The sequence below is a fragment of the Lepidochelys kempii genome, chromosome 1 (genome assembly GCF_965140285.1).
Source record: "Lepidochelys kempii isolate rLepKem1 chromosome 1, rLepKem1.hap1, whole genome shotgun sequence".
In the NCBI taxonomy this organism is placed as follows: Eukaryota; Metazoa; Chordata; order Testudines; family Cheloniidae; genus Lepidochelys; species Lepidochelys kempii.
Window position 1 is genome coordinate 228073826 of NC_136380.1, and position 18137 is coordinate 228091962.

At 42.3% G+C, this 18137-nt stretch overlaps 1 protein-coding gene across 12 annotated transcripts in view; it reads left to right on the forward strand.

The window, feature by feature from the left end:
• PHF21B (PHD finger protein 21B) overlaps positions 1-18137 on the forward strand; it is a 206859-nt gene that overhangs the window by 123137 nt on the left and 65585 nt on the right. For 10 of the 12 annotated variants that reach the window (XR_012155497.2, XM_073316272.2, XM_073316281.2 and 7 more), the window contains one exon: positions 10285-10605. The exons of the other annotated variants lie outside the window; for them this stretch is intronic. Coding sequence is in view for 9 of the 10 variants with exons in the window: in XM_073316272.2 (XP_073172373.1) it covers positions 10285-10605 (321 nt within the window). In the remaining variant the exon portion in view is untranslated. The remainder of the gene's footprint in view (positions 1-10284; positions 10606-18137) is intronic. 12 annotated transcript variants of the gene reach the window in all.

An 18137-nucleotide genomic window follows, 5' to 3' on the forward strand; every position in this document is an offset into this window, starting at 1 on the left:
TTAACTTCTCTCTTCTTTATATATATACCAAGGAACTGATGTTTTGATCCCCTGAGAGGCCCATATCTGTTCACTACATTTGTTCATTTCAGGAAAATTCTGTAGTTGCTGAAAAGAGAGTTTGCTTGGTTTATTGTGTGTCAAACCTTTATGCTATAGCAATGAAGATATGCATTCACAAATTCAATTTTGAGGCGGGAGGAAGGGATCAGAGAAGGATGATCAGGTCTTAGGGGGAAAAGAGATTCAATAGCTAGCATATCTGAAATTAGATTTTAGAAATTATTGTTTATTTTTTAAAAGGTCTCAAGGTCTTGGGGGAAGTAGATCAGTAGGGAGCATATTTAAAATTAGATTTAATAAATTACTGTAATTTATTACTATTTTTAAATCACATGCAGCAACATCCCTGTTTACCCTGCTTGATAATAGAGGATAGCGCATTTGTAAGTAAAACACACAAGCCTGTGAACTCATATCTTGGGTTGGAAACATGAGGATGCAAACTTTAATGAAATTCAGACATTAAAATACTCAGCGAGGCAAAGAGTGCATGTCTACAGAAACAAAGGGAGTTAGGCTATCAAGAAATGTGGGCTTTGAAGCCATTTAGAAAGGCCCTGGATTCCATGATTTATCTAAAAGCCATGAGATGCACCTCTTAAAAAATGCAAATATCTGCATTGCATCCTGTAGCTGTAATGAACAAGTCTTTCACAAAATAGAAACATTCAGCTAGTTCTGGGGCACTTACTGCAGCTTCATATGCTGTGCTGCATGCTTGTGCCCTTTAATCACGATGCCTTCTGTTTTTTCAAAACTTAAATGAGATGCACATGAATGTTTAAATGGTGTACACTCCAGTTTTGTTTTATTTAAAAAAAACATGATTAAATAAGCCAATCAAATGCAATCCTCTCGAAGGCTGAGGCATGGTAAATCATGGAAAGTTATGAAGCTGGCAGCCACAAAAGTATGTAAATTTCCTGAGCTGCTAATCGCATGTAGGACTACAGCTTTAGGTTACCAGAAGACCCATGTTACCCAGTGGGGAGCAATTTAAAACACCACAGGGGCTGTTGAGGGAGAATGCCTGTATGCATGCAGATGTATATTAATGAGCTCAAGCTAAAGTTTGCTTTTCTGTAAATTAGGGCTTAAAAGAAGGAAACATTTTAAAGCATTTCATAGATTTGCACACTAGATATAGTATGTCTCACTAGTCTTCACTATGGGACTGATCCAACCACTGAAGTCAGCTGAAGGGTTATTATTAGCATCAGTGGGCTTTAGATCAGGCCTTATCTTAATATTTTCACTGTACTAAAGTTTTTTTTGCTGCGATTAAGGGAAAGAATAGTGATCTGTTCATCAAATAAAATCCAAATCAGTCCATCACCCTCAATGAAGATTTTTAGTATAGGCTTACACATATGTGTGTGAGTGTATATAGATTATATTTTGGTTAGTCTGGATTGCAAGTTACAAAAGATCTGTTTCTGACAGGAAAAAAATAGGTAATTAATAGGAGTAAGAGACAAAATGCCAGCTTGTAGATTTGTTTCCCCTGCAGAAATAGGCGCCTCTGTTAGATTGCTCTTTCTTGATCTGATGTAACAAGAACAGAGAGTCAGCTGTGAATCAAGCGCCTTGTTCTCATTTCCTTGATCATTGACATGGTTTGAGAGAGAGACAGGAGGAGGGATTATTTGTGAGGTTATTAAAAAAAAAAAATCCAGCTGCCCCTCCTCCTCCCCTCTAAAATGCAGAGATAATTCTAGAACGTTCCATAATATGAGTTTGACGTTTCTCATTAAATATCATCCTCACTCCTTATTTGTTAAAAAGTGCTTTTTACAAGTCACTAAGCAGATAATTTGAAGCTCTGATGAGTGAATTGCCAGTTAGCAATTCAGTGGGAAGTACATTTTTATTTTATTTTTTACCCAGCAGGCTGTGTAATGGTTATAGAAATTAAAGGATAATTGCATTTAAGTGAATTTATGCTTTTACAATCCCACTGTTACTGTTATTAGAATATTTACCACTGTTGAAAATTCTCTCTTCACGTAGACGTGCTAATTCTTCATTCCCAACCTCTGCTGGAAACTAGCCATTTTGAGAGTTTTAGTTGTATCAGATTGACATAAGGGCTAGTTTTTCTGGTGATTTTAATTATTACCCATTACAGTGCCTTTGCACTTAGGTTTCATTTGCGACAGCATTAGGTTCATTCATTTAAAGTTTACATTAGAAATGATCATTAATGACATTTTTTTCCTTTATTTATGGTTTCAGATTAGGTGCTACATAGTCCACATTTAAAAAAAAAACTCTGAGAAATGTCTTTCTCATTGAGAGATTAAAAGTAAATTTGGTAGTATACGACGTTTAGTTTCTGTACATGGCAATATACTTCTGCAATATATAAAAATTACTGATGTGTAAAAGTGCTTTGTAATACTTATAAAACAGATTTTTATTCCTAACGAAGAGCTTTACTGGAGAGTATCTTAACACAGATCAGAGCTAGTCAGAGCATAGAGAGCCATTATACCTAAATACAAAGGCTCATTCATTATTTGTTGGGTGTTTGTTGTCTCTCTTAATTAAAGACATGCTGGAAAAAAAGGTTTTACAACCTCTTTAGTTTAAGAAGAGAAGACTCAGAAATAGTGAGCCATTTTAATTAATTGATTATTTTTGTGGAGGGAGTCCCTGCTCCTCTACTCCAGGCAGCATTTTGTCATCCTTTGGCAGGAATGACTAATTTCCTTCGAGATCTCCAATCTGGAGTCATATAGAATGGCTTCCATTCCCTCCCCCACCCCGAAACGCTTCTGGTGTTCTGTGTTTGGGGAAGGGAGGGGAGGAAGGTTATATGTTTCTGACCTGCTTTACTGCTTTTCATCTGAAAGTAAATTAATAGACACACTAGATTCCCCTCTACTGTGCTGATTGGATCCTTGTGCCGATTAAATGTTGCACACTGATAGAGGGATGCTGAAAGCACTCAGCTGGTAATATGGTATGTACATCAGTGGTACAATAACTGACTTTCAGGTTAACGTCAAACAAAAACCCAGTTTGCTACAGTTTTGATTAGAACGGGTTTTTGCTTTGAATGTAAATCCTTGTGCCCTGCTGTAGTGATGGCTAATTAGCAGAGATCTGATAGAAAAAATGAATGGATTCTTATTTCTAATGACAGGCAGGCAGTAAGTTGTCAAAAAAAGGGGAGGGGGAGAAAACAACACACAAAAGGAGACCTTTTTTTCAGTAGCGACCATACTTTGTGACTCAACACACAAACCTTCCTTCCGTTGTACCTTCCTGATCTGTTTTCTCCAAAGGGCAGGTCTTGTTTGACCAAGGATCTGTCACGGCTCTAAAAGTTTATTCCTGCTTTCCATACCCTATGACAGTTCTGTCAGGTTGTTTTTTGATCTATATTCAAGTTCTCATCAGATTTTTCTTTTTCCTGCTGATGAATGCTAGGAGCCAGGAGACAATTCCAAGCAGCAGTGAAGTCACTACTGCTTTCTTAAGTATCTATCTCTTTATCTCTCTATCCATAGTTCTTTCTGCCTCATATTTGTCTCCCTTATGCTCTTCAGTCTCTATCATGGCACACTTGAGAGGGCTGCGATTGGCTCTTGCTTTGTGGATCAGTAAGCAGAAAGAGTGTTAAGTCCTTGGTGGTGATGTGCTGGAGTGGGCTCCCTGGGGCCCCTTGGTAAAATTGCAACACCAAATTAAAGGGAAGGTTGGATGATCTCCTGCCTCTGATGGAGTTCACCCTCACTTTCTGGATGCTGTTAAATCATCCCTCCCAGTGATGACCTATCCTTGGGGTTCATTAAAAATACTTCTGTAGTGCAATTCCCCCCCACCCCTTTAGAATGAACCAGATTGCACCAAAATGGCAGGTTGTTTAAAAAATCAAATGGGAAGGAGAGGCTATCCCAGACTCACCTACAAATGCCATTACCCCAGTTCAAATTACAGAGATTGGACATAGTGATATATTATCAATAAACTATGGTTCAGGAACAGAGTGTAAAATGTTCCCATCAAAGTTATGGATATGACAGAGCATTTTTAATAATGGGGAAACCAAATAGATTCTTCAGTTCCTCACCCTTCCACTCTGTGAGGACAGCAGCCCTTGGTATTTGGGGTTGTTCACAGGCACAGAGGATATATTTTTATGGGAGCCCTTTGTTGAAATATTGGTAGCACATCATCCATCCCACCTAAGGCCCTACTCCTGCAAATACTTGCATAGATGTGTACATCTATTCATGGGAGTAGCCCTATTCACTTCTCTAGGCTCTGGTCTACACTAGGACTTTAGGTCGAATTTAGCAGCGTTAAGTCAATGTAAATCTGTACCCGTCCACACGATGAAGCCCTTTATTTTGAATTAAAGGGCTCTTAAAATCGATTTCCTTACTCCACCCCCTGACAAGTGGATTAGTGCTTAAATCGGCCTTGCCAGGTCGAATTTGGGGTACTGTGGACACAATTCGACGGTATTGACCTCCGGGAGCTATCCCAGAGTGCTCCATTGTGACTGCACTCTCAACTCAGATGCACGATTGTCTGCCGTTGCTCTGACGCAGGGAGGGGCGACTGACAACATGGCTTACAGGGTTGGCTTACAGGGAGTTAAAATCAACAAAGGGGGTGGCTTTACATCAAGGAGTATTTCAGGCAGGACTTCAGGGAGGGTTCCAATAAGAAATGGTGCACCTAAGTTATTGTTTTCATTGGAACAAGCAGGCTGGTCTGGCCTCTGATTGATACATGGCTAGATTTACCTCGCTGCACCTTCTCTGTGAGTGACTGCAGTGTGACCTAGAGGAATGAGTCCCCTAGATGGGGGGCAGGGTTTGCAAATGAGTACAAAACAAATCTGGTCTATTTCTTGTTTTGATACACTCCATGTATCTTTTACATCTTTGACTGGCAGCAGATGGTGCAGAAGGACTGCATGCTATCCACATCTCATGGCTACTCGGCAGAAGATGGTACAATAGGACTGCTAGCAATCCGTATCGCCTGCCTGCTCACCATAAGATGGTTCAATAGGACTGACTGCAGGACTAAAGAAAATGACCTGATGGAGTCACTCCAAATTTAGTCCCTGCGCCCATGTCTGCCCAGGTGTTCCTGATCGACCTCACAGAGGCGACCAGGAGCATCTCGGACATGACGATGACGGCTACCAGTCCTTCTGTACCGTCTGCTGCCACAAGGCAAGGGGTTGCTGCTGTTGTGTAGCAATGTAGTACTACGTCTGCCAGCACTCAGGAGACTTACGGTGACGGTTACCTGAGCGGGCTCCATGCTTGCCGTGATATGGCGTCTGCACAGGTAACTCAAGAAAAAAGGCGCAAAACGATTGTCTGCCCTTTCTTTCACGGAGGGAGGGAGGGAAGAGGGGCCTGACGATATGTACCCAGAACCACCCGCGACAATGTTTTAGCCCCATCAGGCATTGGGATCTCAACCCAGAATTCCAATGGGCAGCGGAGACTGCAGGAACTGTGGGATAGTTACCCACAGTGCAACACTCCAGAAGTCAACGCTTGCCTCGGTACTGTGGAAGCACTCCGCCAAGTTAATGCACTTAGAGCATTTTCTGTGGGGACACACACACTCGAATATGTAAAACCGATTTCTAAAAAAAATGACTTCTATAAATTCGACCTAATTTCGTAATGTAGACATACCCTAGGGCTACTTCTTTGCGTAAAGTTATGTAGGATCATAAGTGTTTGCAGATCAAGGCCCAAATGAATAAGGGTCATTGCTCACAACTGGGTATCAAAAATGGCAACTGGAAACACATTGAAAAGCATATGAAAATGCATACTGTTACCAAAACCACAAATCTTGAAACATTCCATATACTGTGGTTATTGCCAGAATAAGCATGTGCTTGTGGTCTGTCACTGTTAGAATATTAAAGAGTCAATTGTTCAACTGAGTTTTATTGTGAGAACTGAGTAAATTAACAGAGGTCAAGACCCTCCTCTCTGAGGGAATCTCTATTCAGCTATCTCACATGCAGTGCCTTAGGTTTGTGACAAATATTAAATTATTAATTGGTAGGCCTTCGCTTTGGTTTTATAATAGGTTACCATTCTTCTGAGAGCTGGACAAACTCTCATACACAACATTTTTCCTTCTAGGCCAGCTCAGGAAAATAATAGATGTTGCTCTGGAAACAATTGCAATTTTTCATAGCAAAAGTGCATTGTCAGACAATATCATTCTGGAAGGATTACTGGAACAAAGTCTACATCTAAAGCAGAAGTGGTTACAATATAGACAGCAATGGGCAGTGAATTCTAAGTCCCTTTTATACAGGTCACATCTTAGTTTGGAAACATGAAGGTTTGTTGGCAGGCTTGTTGTATCAGTTTAAAGTCACTGCCACAGGGGAAGATAATCAGTAGCAGAGTATATGTTTTAGAATTTGATCACATTCTTACTTAACAATCTGCATAGGTACATGTGTGGATTACTATTGATATACACGGCACATCAGACCTTGTAAGGTTACCAAAAAATGATGTAAACTACAACAGAGTAAAAGTGGAGAAACTGAAACCTTAACTTACAGTGAATGGTAATATCAACTCCCCAATGCGGGTGTCGGTGCATGTTTGTTCCAGCATCTGTACTGAGACACAATAGCTATTTGCTTTTGCCTGTGGCTTCTGAAAGCAGCATTCTTCAAACCCCTATTCCCTTTTCTTTAATATGAAACTCAGCAATCTGTTTAATAATTAGCATCTGAGTAGCAGGTAGGAGCCTCACTTATTCCAAATGTCCTGAAATGAGAGTAAAACTCTTGCATTCCTGTTTCCCCCACATCCTACAAACCTTTGTGAGCACAGACCTGTGTGGAACACAATTTTTTGCATTTAAAAACAAACAATAGGGTAAAGCTATTTTGATACATTTGGGAAAAAAATATTAGCACTGCTTTGTATAGTTGAAATCTAAGAGGAGGAATCTGCCATGCAGAATACAGAAAATCATAAACAAGCAGCAGCTTTCCAGCACACTGAAGTGTGTTTGCATGTGACTGGCATACATATCTCAAACTCCAGTTTGCCTCTGGCATCCTGCAGTGAAAATGAAAGTTGTGCTGCTATTGAAAAGGCGCTGCTTCAAAACTGGTGTATTGTGGGGACTGATATGTGTAGATGAGAAGCAGTGTGCTGCTTTCCAGCATTTAGAGCCAATATTTTTTTTGGCTCCCCTATTATGACCGTACATGTTTTTGACTGTTATGCCCAAAGCATGCTTAGATTCTTATTATTCATCATTCCAAAAGTGTCAGAGAATATGTTATGCTGACTGATTCCCAAAATGGAGATATTGTGTCTTTTAGAAACAAGAATATTCTTAATTAATTTGGCAGAAATATAATACAGCAAATGTAGGTTTTGTTGGGGATTTTTTTAACCTCTCATACTACACTCTATTGTTTCTGCCAAGATGCCTTTATCAGCACTTCCTGGGATATAACATTTAAAAAAAAGGTTCTTTAAAAAAGAAAAAACATATAGTTTCTATTCTTTTACCAAAAGAATCTAAGTGAGATGTTTTAGTGTTATTAGATGCATTTTCCATGGAACAATTCAATCAGACACAAATGAAAAATGTCACCTCTTCCAAACAGGTGAGTTTAGCTTTCTGAAACTAATCTTTCAATATCTACCACTCAGATATGTTTCCACATCTAGCTTCTAAAATTCATGCCTTTTTAAACAAATAATTTCAGTATATTCATCATAAGAAGTATTGTTTTGTCCACTTAGTGGAAGTATTTGGAATAAGTTGGTTGGTTATTTCAGGTTTAATATAGTGGCAACATTCTTCTCTGCATTTACGTTTCTTAAGGATAGAAGTCAAAACTTATCCTTAAAGGGGAATACAAATATCCCTTTAACAAGGAAAAATTCAGAGGGGTCAACCATAAGAACCACTTAATGTTTGCTCTGAGTTAGAATTTAAAACAAACAACAAAACTAATCATGTTTCAGCTATTTCTGGTGCAGATATACAAATAGGCATTTTCATCAGTTTATTATGAAAATAGTGTCAGAAAGAAACTATTATTAATATGTCTCTCAGTGGGATGTGTGGATCACCATGGAAAATAAGGCTGATATTAATGTGAATCAAGGAACAGCTAAACATTTTAATTGTACACAATTTCTGCTTTGTATTGTCTCTATTCTTCCCCTTTGCAGCAAGTTGAAAAGCAATTATTGAGTATTAAACTGTGTAAGGAAAGTATCCTGCTTGCTTCTTAACTTGCTTTTGTTTCCACTGTTGTTCCAAATACTGCATATCTTCAGTTTTGCTTGTTCTGTTGAATTGAGTCAGAGAAAATTTAAAGTATTCTGGTACCTTTTTAAACGTTATATGAGGAAAACAATGAATGTCCATATGCTTATCGTGAAAGTATGTAGCAGAACAGCATATTTGTACATTTCTGTGATGTGAAGTTTCCCATCCTGGCAATCTAAATATTGGGAACTTCTTAGGGTAGACATTAAAATCCAGTTATAAATATGACAGACAAGTAAAATGTAGATGCAGGGGACGTATGCTGCTCTCACTTACACTACTGGAAATCCTGGCCCCATTAAAGTGAATGGCACATGGACACACAAGCAGCTGTGAATTGAATTGAATAGAGTGAGGATTTCACCTCCCCCCCCACCTCTATTTATTTCTAAGTAACAGATTTATATTGTTGTAACTGAAAGCAGAATTTTGCCCATGGTCTCCATTATGAGCTTTTCATGATATATCACATATGATATAAAATGAAACAATATTACTGCAAAGCTGCAATCTTAGTCAGAAAGCTGTATCTTACTCTGAATATGAGTGATTATGTTTAATACAGCTAAAATGAGATAAAGATGAAAACAGGTTTGACACGAGTCTCTTGTATCCAGTACTTTGGCAACTATAAAGGCATGAGCATGTCAGCATAACATGGAATAGTAGAAGACAACCTGATCCAAAAGAAAATAGCTATTTATAAGGTCTCAGCAATATTAATATCTTTTGACAACTGTGACATTTTTATATGCCTTAAAAAGTAACAGGTTTTTTGGCTTTCATTAGAATGCATGACCCCAATAGCTTGAAAAATAATGTAAGTTATTTTAAAAAATCTTAAAGAAAATGCACATTTAAAAAATGCGGTGACAAGATATAGAAAAGTAAAATGTGTAAATCCTAGAGGAAATCTGAAGAATTGGGAAACTAAAAAGTGTAGGGTGAGACTGGAAGATGTAATGTGGTTTGCAGTGTAATGAAAGATGACAGTTTGAAAATACTGGCTAGCCTGCTCTGAAATCTTTTTATCAATTATTATTTATCACGTGTAGTGATGTGGCCACTAGTCACGGACCTTGTGCTCGGTGTTGTCGAACTGCACAACCAAAACCCCTTCAGAAGGTGATTCAGGAGGAATTAAGACAGGTTTCAGAGTAGCAGCCGTGTTAGTCTGTATCCGCAAAAAGAAAAGGAGTACTTGTGGCACCTTAGAGACTAACCAATTTATTTGCGCATAAGTTTTCGGGAGCTACAGCGATGCATCTGATGAAGTGAGCTGTAGCTTATGAAAGCTTATGCTCAAATACATTTGTTAGAAAGAATTAAGCAACTCTCTCCCCTATTCCCCCCAGACAAACAAACCCACCCGTAAAAATCCACTTTAACAGGTAAAGAATTTGATCAGACAAATAAAAATCTACACTAAGCCAGCGCGTTGTTAACAGCAACCTGGGGAGGGGGAAGAGAATGATGCTAAAGATCTGGCCAGCTCGCCTTCATCCTTTCAGAAATGCCAGCGCTGGTAGCCGCTGGCTCTGCGTCTCTGTTCTCTCCTGGTGCACAGCCCGGCTCCGGGAGCATGAGGTAGCCCGGAGGCAGAAGGCACAGGCAGCCAGGCTCTCGGTGGGGCGCCCCCGGCTGGAGCAGGCGGCAGTGGCAGGCAGGGCTGCTCCGGGTCAGGGCTCCGTCGGGAGGGGGCAGTGCCGCCTCTGGGCTGCTGCCGCAGCGCCCGGGCAGAGCCGGGCTGGCTGCAGACGTTGCCATGCGCTCGCGGCGGTGCCAAGGCGCCCCTCGGCTCCTCTCCTCTCCGCCCCGGGCCGGGCCGGGGGGCCGGGGATTGTGCCGCTGCGGGGTCAGGGCCGGTGGTGACGCTCGCGCTTCTCTCTCTCCTTCTCCCTGTGGCAGAAGCTGGCGGTGCGGAGCTGCCCCGCGGCGGTGCTGGTGGGAAGCGGGGGCAGCGGAAACACCAAGCCCGGCGGCGGGGTCCCTGCGCTTCTCAGAGCGCCCGCCGGCGGCGGCAGCCAGAGCCAGAGCCAGAGCCAGAGCCTGGCCATCTCCGTCCTGCCGGCCAAGGCGCCCATCGCGATGGTGACCGCGCACATCAACGGGGGGCTGGGCTGCAGCGCGGCCGGCGTGGAGCCCCCGCAGAGCGCCCCCATCAACCTGCAGACCACGGCCAAGCTGGTGACCGCCCGGAGAGCGCCCGAGCTCGGCTCCCGCTCCCAGGTAGGAGTCGCAGGCAGCCCCCGCTGCGCCGCGCTCTGCCAGCGGCGGGCTCAGCCGGCTGCCTCCGCCGAGTCCGCGGGGCGGGGCGGGGCGCGGGGCCAGGGGCGGGGCTGCAGCCGCACTGGGGGCTCTGACTGGGGGGCGGGAGGAGGGCGCGGCCGCGTAATCCTGCTGGCCGGGGAGGGCAGGGGTGAGGCGGCGGGGGGAGGCCGCGAGAGGTGTGCGGCGTTGGAAGGGGGCCCTGAAGTGGGGAGTGCTGCTGAGAGAGTAGGGCTGGTCTGTCACAGTGTGGGTAATGGGAGGAGGAGAGGGAGCATAGCAGGGCGCTGCAGCGGCTGGTCTGAAGTGCAGGGAGAGGGGCTGTCTGACTGGTCTGAGATGAGGAGAACACCTGCGGGCTAGTATGACCTGGGGAACAGAACCATGGTGGAGGAAGGTAGTGCTGCCTGGGCTGAGCTGGACCGCAGAGGCCAGCGGGAGTACGGTGCAGGTCAAACCCTAAATTACTGTTGTTTCCATTTTAAATTTGTTTTCTCCAGTTTGTTTGTCCTCCCTGGCACTTTTTTCATGTGTAAGGAAACAGATTTTTAAAAATAATTAATTTTAAGAGATGTGGTGGTGCTCGGCTACTCTGTGTGCCTGTTCAGCCTGAACAGAGACAGGGAGAGATGGAGCCTTCTGAGGAACTGATGTGATTGTCCCTCATGGCACAAGTGTTTCACCTTTCTGGTGTGACAGTGTGGTTCTTCTATCTAGCAAGGTTCAGGTGAGAAACAAGCAGAAACAAAATGTATATGAGCTGACATGCTGCCAAGCTGTTTGTTGTACTCTCAGGGCAGTTGGTAGGTTTTCCCATAGTGCTCATTTAATTGAAACATTGCACAGATGTTAACGAAGAGTTTGCAGAACAAGAGAGAAACCTGGCCTGGTCACTAGAAGCATCCTCACATCCAAAAACCAAACAAACCACATGGTGGGAATTCTTACGCCAATAAAAGCATATCAAAACAGGGTGAAATGACACTAACAAAGCCTCAGATAAGAGAAAAACAGTAAATGCAAAGTCTGTGCTTTAAACCTGGTGAGATAAGGATGTGAGTTATTACCCCTCGCACTTATAAGTCTAATTCAACAGACTCCAGGCTAGAGTGAGGACCCAGTCAGTCCATGTGAAGAGTGGGAGAGCAGTGGGGTCTGCAGCTACAAAATTCCTTTCTGCACAAAAGAGGTTATCAGGAATGTCTATTCCCATACCCTGACCTCTCCTTACCCATTACAGTCCCTGCAAAGGCTACCCTTAGAGTCTCTTACCAGGGTGAGAGAAGAATAAAATGTGAACTAGAGGAGATACCTTCGAGAGTCAAACTATAATTGAAGGCATGTGTAAAACAAAAGTGATGCTGGAAAGTCTGAAACTCTCTGAAGTCTATGGGCTGTGGAGCATCACTCCAAATCCTGTGGAGAGAATGCCCATCACTTCGCATATTGAAAGACAACAAACCCAGTTGAGTTAACTCACTGATTAGCAAATGGGAGAGCATGTCAGTCCACCTTGGGAACTAAATCCTTCCCTTGTTTATTGTTGTACAACATCATTGACTTTAATAGAGTTAACAGGCTCTGGCAGCAGGGAAAGGGTCTGGCTGCTCCCCACTGCGAGAGCCCTTACCTGCTGCTGGAGACTTTCACTTCACCAGGGAAAGGTTTCTGGAGATAGGAGTCAGCAGGACCCTTCACTGCTATAAGTAGCAGTGTAGATGTGAGAGGCACTGTTTGGTCATAGAGAGCCTGCAGGGTCACGTGTGTAGGGCACTCTACTTGCCTAAACTGTGTCTCGCTCTCTACAACTGCCATTTATACCCATGCTAGCAGGGTATAAACACTCTACACATGGCCATAAATGTAGACGTAGCCTTTGAGTAGTGGGCTTGTGAACTGGTCGCCTCTGGCAGGACCTAGGGTTCTTAGAAGGGAAGAATCTTTCCTGGTAAGACTTGTAGCAGCTGCAATAACCCCAGGGCTGCCTGCATCCCCCTTCAAAGGGAAGGTTGGCCCTGCCCATCTTCCATACCAGATCCCATTGTGTTTCCCTGTGCAGAGGAATCTCTGTTCTGTGCTGACAGGGAGTGTTCACTTGCTCTATGATCTTCCAAACCAGTATTTGTCCCATAGTTATTTATTTTTCTTTCTAGAACAATTTCATTTCAAGCTGAGGTTTGCTGTAACCAGAATAGCAATGGGAACATTGCCCTACATTTGGGACTTGCATTTGCTTCACTGTGTTTGAGCTCTTGCTAAATGGCCTTCACTGTGCAAAGTTTCTTACAACTTTAATTTTATGATTCTGCATTTCTGATTTGTCAAAAATTTACAGTAATAGAAAGCTATACAATAGCAAGGCCGTGTAGCACTCAGGAGATACACTTAATACTGTAGTATTTACATCCCTTTGAATAAAATATAGTTGACAGGCATGAATAAGAATAGTTACAAATATTAAAAATGAATATATAAAAATGTAAGTTACCTTTGGACCTTGGTTAGTGTGAATGATTGCTACTTCTCTAACAGAATTAAATTGTTCTATGATTCTTTTTTTCTCCAGTCAAAAAAACCTAGAAAAAGGTCTATTCTTGTTTTACATGCAGAAATTTTGATTCTGTTCCAGAGTAGGAATTTTAGATCAATAGCAATAACACACACCTTAGTTACCAATGTTAGAGCCTCACTTGAGGGTGTCACTATTGGTAGAGTAACCAATGACTGCTTCCTTTTTTTAATGGCTCTGAAAAGCAGATTTTCTTTTGAAATGTACAAAGATTGTGAGATGGGGTATAATGACAGCCTTCTGCTGCCTGGGTTAGGGAGGCAAGCTGATAGCAGTAAATGAGATTACTGGCATAGTGCAGTTTTTCCCTCTGTGTCTGCAAAGTATGGGAAAGGGCAAGGGCATGAAATATAATGTTATGAGTTTCTGAACATTGGTTTCTGCTGGAAATCATTTAAGGGGATCAGCATGCATGCATGGTCATCTTGAGTGGTATCTAAAGGGGATGAAATGGTAAATGAAACTCAGCAGAAAAAATGGGCATAAAACGATAAGGGGACCCCTTTCAACCTAGATATGCAATTTTTAAATATAGATAGGATTAAATATAAGTACGTTCATTATAACATGTCTGTTTGTACTGCCATGTGTCAGCACTTCCATCATAGGCCCTGGTTTTCCCAATATATTTTAAAGTGATTTAGAGACATTATTGATTGTCAGAGAAACAAAATCTACTTAAAACGGTCTAGATAAATATGTGCACAATAACCTTTAAAAGATTCTTTAGACTAGAGATTTAGTATACAATTTATTCCAAAGCAATGGGGGGCCATATAAGTATCATAGATTAACAGATTTTAGAGTAAGCCCCTCAATTTATTCATTTTATTTCTGTTTCCTAATCTTGCCTCCACTTTTGGATTGAAAGTAGGGGCTGGGCTTACTTTGCTGATCAGGCATGAGGCACAGTAGATAGAAAGCTGATAGTGTCCCATCAAGTAAGAGAAAATTCCTCCTTTGCAATCTCCTCTAAACAGCCAGGTTTTAGGCCAGAGGGGATCTCAGCAGCTAATGTGGGAGAAGCATAAAAACTCTTGGTTGATGGGAGAACAGGAGGAGCAGACAGCTCTTGGGATCGCAAGTGCTGCAAGTGGAGGGAGGGAAAAATACAATTGGACAAATCACCTAGCCATTTCTTAAGAGCCACTGAGAGAGGTGTGGGGAAAGGTCTTCTGAGTAGCCCCGTCATTAAACCCCTTTGCTGCCAGAATTAGCTCTTGCCCTGGTAATATATGCTGTGTGCCCCCCATGCACATAAGTAACTCACAAGGATATCGAGAATTAGAGAAGTTGGCTGCAGGAACATTCAGCCGCTGCCCTAAGGGGATGGCTCTTCACAGCAGTCCCAGTCTAAGGCTGCTCACAGGGTGGGACTCTGCCCCCACCACTCTGCACAATGCTTAGAAAACATCCCAGCAAGCTAATAGACCCCATCCCTCCACACAGTATTAGTGCCTACAAACACAATTGCTGACACACTGTCATGGCTGATTCCCCACTCTGGCACTTTGAGTGCAGAAGGTGGGGGCCCGCAAGGATTCTAAAAATCAATACTGGCCACTCCATACTTGTATTAAACTCCCAAGGTTACAGCTTTTCTCTAACTTTGGATGGGTAGGTGCTGCCACCACCCAAGTGCAAAAACCCCTTTGAGGGCCCAGGAAGGCGCACTTGGGAATTCCTTCCTGTGGGGTACCCTCAAGACCTTTCACCTCCTCTCCCCCCAGGGAAGAGCTGAGAAAGAAAACAAAGGAAATCAGCTGTTGCAATCAGCTAATTAAACAACATATGCCCAAACCTCTTAAAACACAAAACCCCAATCTGATTCTTATAAAAGGTACATTTTATTTAAAAAAAAGAAAAGAAAAAAATACATCTGAAAACTCAGGCTATTGCTAGATCTAAAAAGAGCAAGTACAAAAATTAAGAATCAAGAACAGCTTTCTTGAGGCCCAGCTTAAAGGTTACAAGCAAAACAAAAGCACCTGGGGTTAGCACAGAGGAGTCCACAAACCATAAAGAAATAAAAGAGATAAACCTAATCCCGTCTTCCTAGACCAGTGGTTCAAGTGGAACAAGTTTGGGAACCACTGTCCTGGACATTTCCTGATCTACTTACATATCAGGGGTTTCAAATGAGTAGTTTCTAGGTATGATCTGATAATTTTTCGTACCTGTCCCAAGCTCTTACAGCATAGTTCCAGCCCTGTCTCTGCTCTCCGGGAAAACAACACAGACAGACAAAGGGGAATTTTTTTCCTAATTTTAAAAAGTTGTAGCCTTCCCATTGTCTCTTTTGGTCAGGTGCCCACTCACTTCCTTTTATCTATGGACTTTTTAACCCTTTACAGGTAAAGCAAGTAGAGAACAGCTACTAACAGGGATTTTATAGCTAACTGTCTGGCTGGGTGTCCATAAAAGGATCTACCCCACACCTCTTAATTTATCACACACACGCACACATAGTCACCAAGTCAGCTTTTAAGTTCATGGCAATCTTCACAATGTAGATCTACCAGGTGTCTTAGTCCTGACCCTGCAAGTCTCCTATTCCATTCTGAGTTTTTCTTCTTCAGCAGAATCTGTCAGTCATGTTAAAATCATATAACGCAGATCATTGTTCACAGCTTAATTAAATGAGACCATCAAACTGTCAGATATTTCCAAAGGCTAAATTTGAACTCCATTTTCCAGAGGTGAAAATCTGATACACTAACACACTGCGTCACCTGACTTTGTCTTAACTTTGAATTTTCATGCTTTTCTCACTAGTTTGTGGTACAACCTTGGGTCATATTGTATTCTTGTTTTGGGTTTAGACAGGCACACTGTTACCTAGTTTGTTCAGAAAAATGGGGCTTGTGTTTGTGTAGGTGGATGTTCATACACACTTTACAGGTGTTAGTTTGTGGCATCTATCTGAAAATTTGGCCACCAAACTTGAAGAACTTAGTTCTTCTGCATGTGCAAGCCATTTGCTATGTGTGGGTTAACTTTTAGAATAATTTATTCAGCAATAGGAAGTAATTTTTAAAATGGTTATTATTTCTTAAATCAGCTTTAATACTGGTCGAACGCTGTTAGGTGTATTGTTTGATGCATACTAGTGAAATTGATGGTATTGTAAAGAACATCCTTTGGTGCTAAATGTCTGCTAAGAAGCATTTAATCAGATTAAGAAAATATGTTTATGTGCTAATCATGTAAAAAATCTTGCACTGTAACTGTCATAAATATAAAGGGAGGGCTAACCATCTTTAAATCCCTCCTGGCCAGAGGAAAAAACCCTTTCACCTGTAAAGGGTTAAGAAGCTAAAGATAACCTCACTGGCACCTGACCAAAATGACCAATGAGGAGATAAGATACTTTCAAAGCTGGAGGGGGGAAAATAAAGGGTTCTCTCTGTCTGTCTGTGTGTTGCTTTTGCCGGGACCAGAGCAGGAATGCAGGTCAGAACTCCTGTAAAGCAATCTAGTTAGATATGTGTTAGATTCTGTTTTGTTTGGATGGCTGATAAAATAAGTTGTGCTGAATGGAATGTATATTCCTGTTTTTGTGTCTTTTTGTAACTTAAGGTTTTGCCTAGAGGGATTCTCTATGTTTTGAATCTGATTACCCTGTACGGTATTTACCATCCTGATTTTACAGAGGTGATTCTTTTCCTTTTTCTTCAATTAACAATTCTTCTTTTAACAACCTGATTGCTTTTTTCATTGTTCTTAAGATCCAAGGGTTTAGGTCTGTGTTCACCTATGCAAATTGGTGAGGATTCTTATCAAGCCTTCCCCAGGAAAGAGGGTGTAGGGCTTGGGGGAATTTTGGGGGGAAAGACGTTTCCAAGTGGGCTCTTTCCCTGTTATATTTTGTTAGACGCTTGGTGGTGGCAGCAATAAAGTCCAGGGACAAAAGGTAAAATAGTTTGTACCATGGGGAAGTTTTAACCTAAGCCGGTAAAAGTAAGCCTGGGGGTTTTTCATGCAGGTCCCCACATCTGTACCCTAGAGTTCAGAGTCAGGAAGGAACCTTGACAGTAACACAAATGACATTTTTATGATTATAACAACACAGTGGGATACTCTTCATATAGTTGTCCTTTGTTTCTTTGAAATGTAGGTGGACATCGTAGGGGGAGGAATTTGGGCAGGAGAAAGGGAAGACATGCATTTCCTGGTAGGGCCCCAAATCCTGCATGCGATTCCATGTGGGCAGGCCCCAATGACTAGACAGGTCTCCACATGGGCTCAGGAGTTGTTTTTTGTATGCAGTTACTCACAGGGTTGGGGCCTACATTTTTAATTGTCCTAGGGTGAACTTTGACTTTGGTGAAAAGTGGCAGCTGCTACATTCTTTACTCTCTAGGGTCATGTAGACCCAGATCCAAAAAGGCACTGCCTTAGGGTTTGAGATGCTGAGGGCTTGTCTACACTTACCTGGGGATCGAAGTGCGGCGATCAATGCATCAGCGGTCGATTTAGTGGGTCTAGTGAAGACCCGCTAATCGACCACAGATGGCTCACCCATCGACTCCTGTACTCCACCAGATCGAGAAGAGTAAGGGGAGTCGACAGGAGAACATCTCCCATCGACATCGTGTAGTGTGGACCCCGCAGTAAGTAGATCTAAGATGCATCAACTTGAGTTATGCTATTCACGTAACTCAAATTGCATCGCTTCGATCAACTTTTCCCTGTAGTGTAGAAAAGGCCTGAGTGTTGCACCTAGAGAACCATAGGAACAACACTATGATCCACAAAGCCTAGGTTCCCTATACTAAGATTGGGGAGAGATAGGCACCTCAGAATGTGATCCACAAAGCCAGCATGCTAGGAGGCAGCTGCCTAAGCTAGCCCATGGGAGATGCTGACAAGAGGGGTGTGTGCTAAGTCCTGCCCCTCTTTTGGAGTTTGGCCAGCAAGAAGA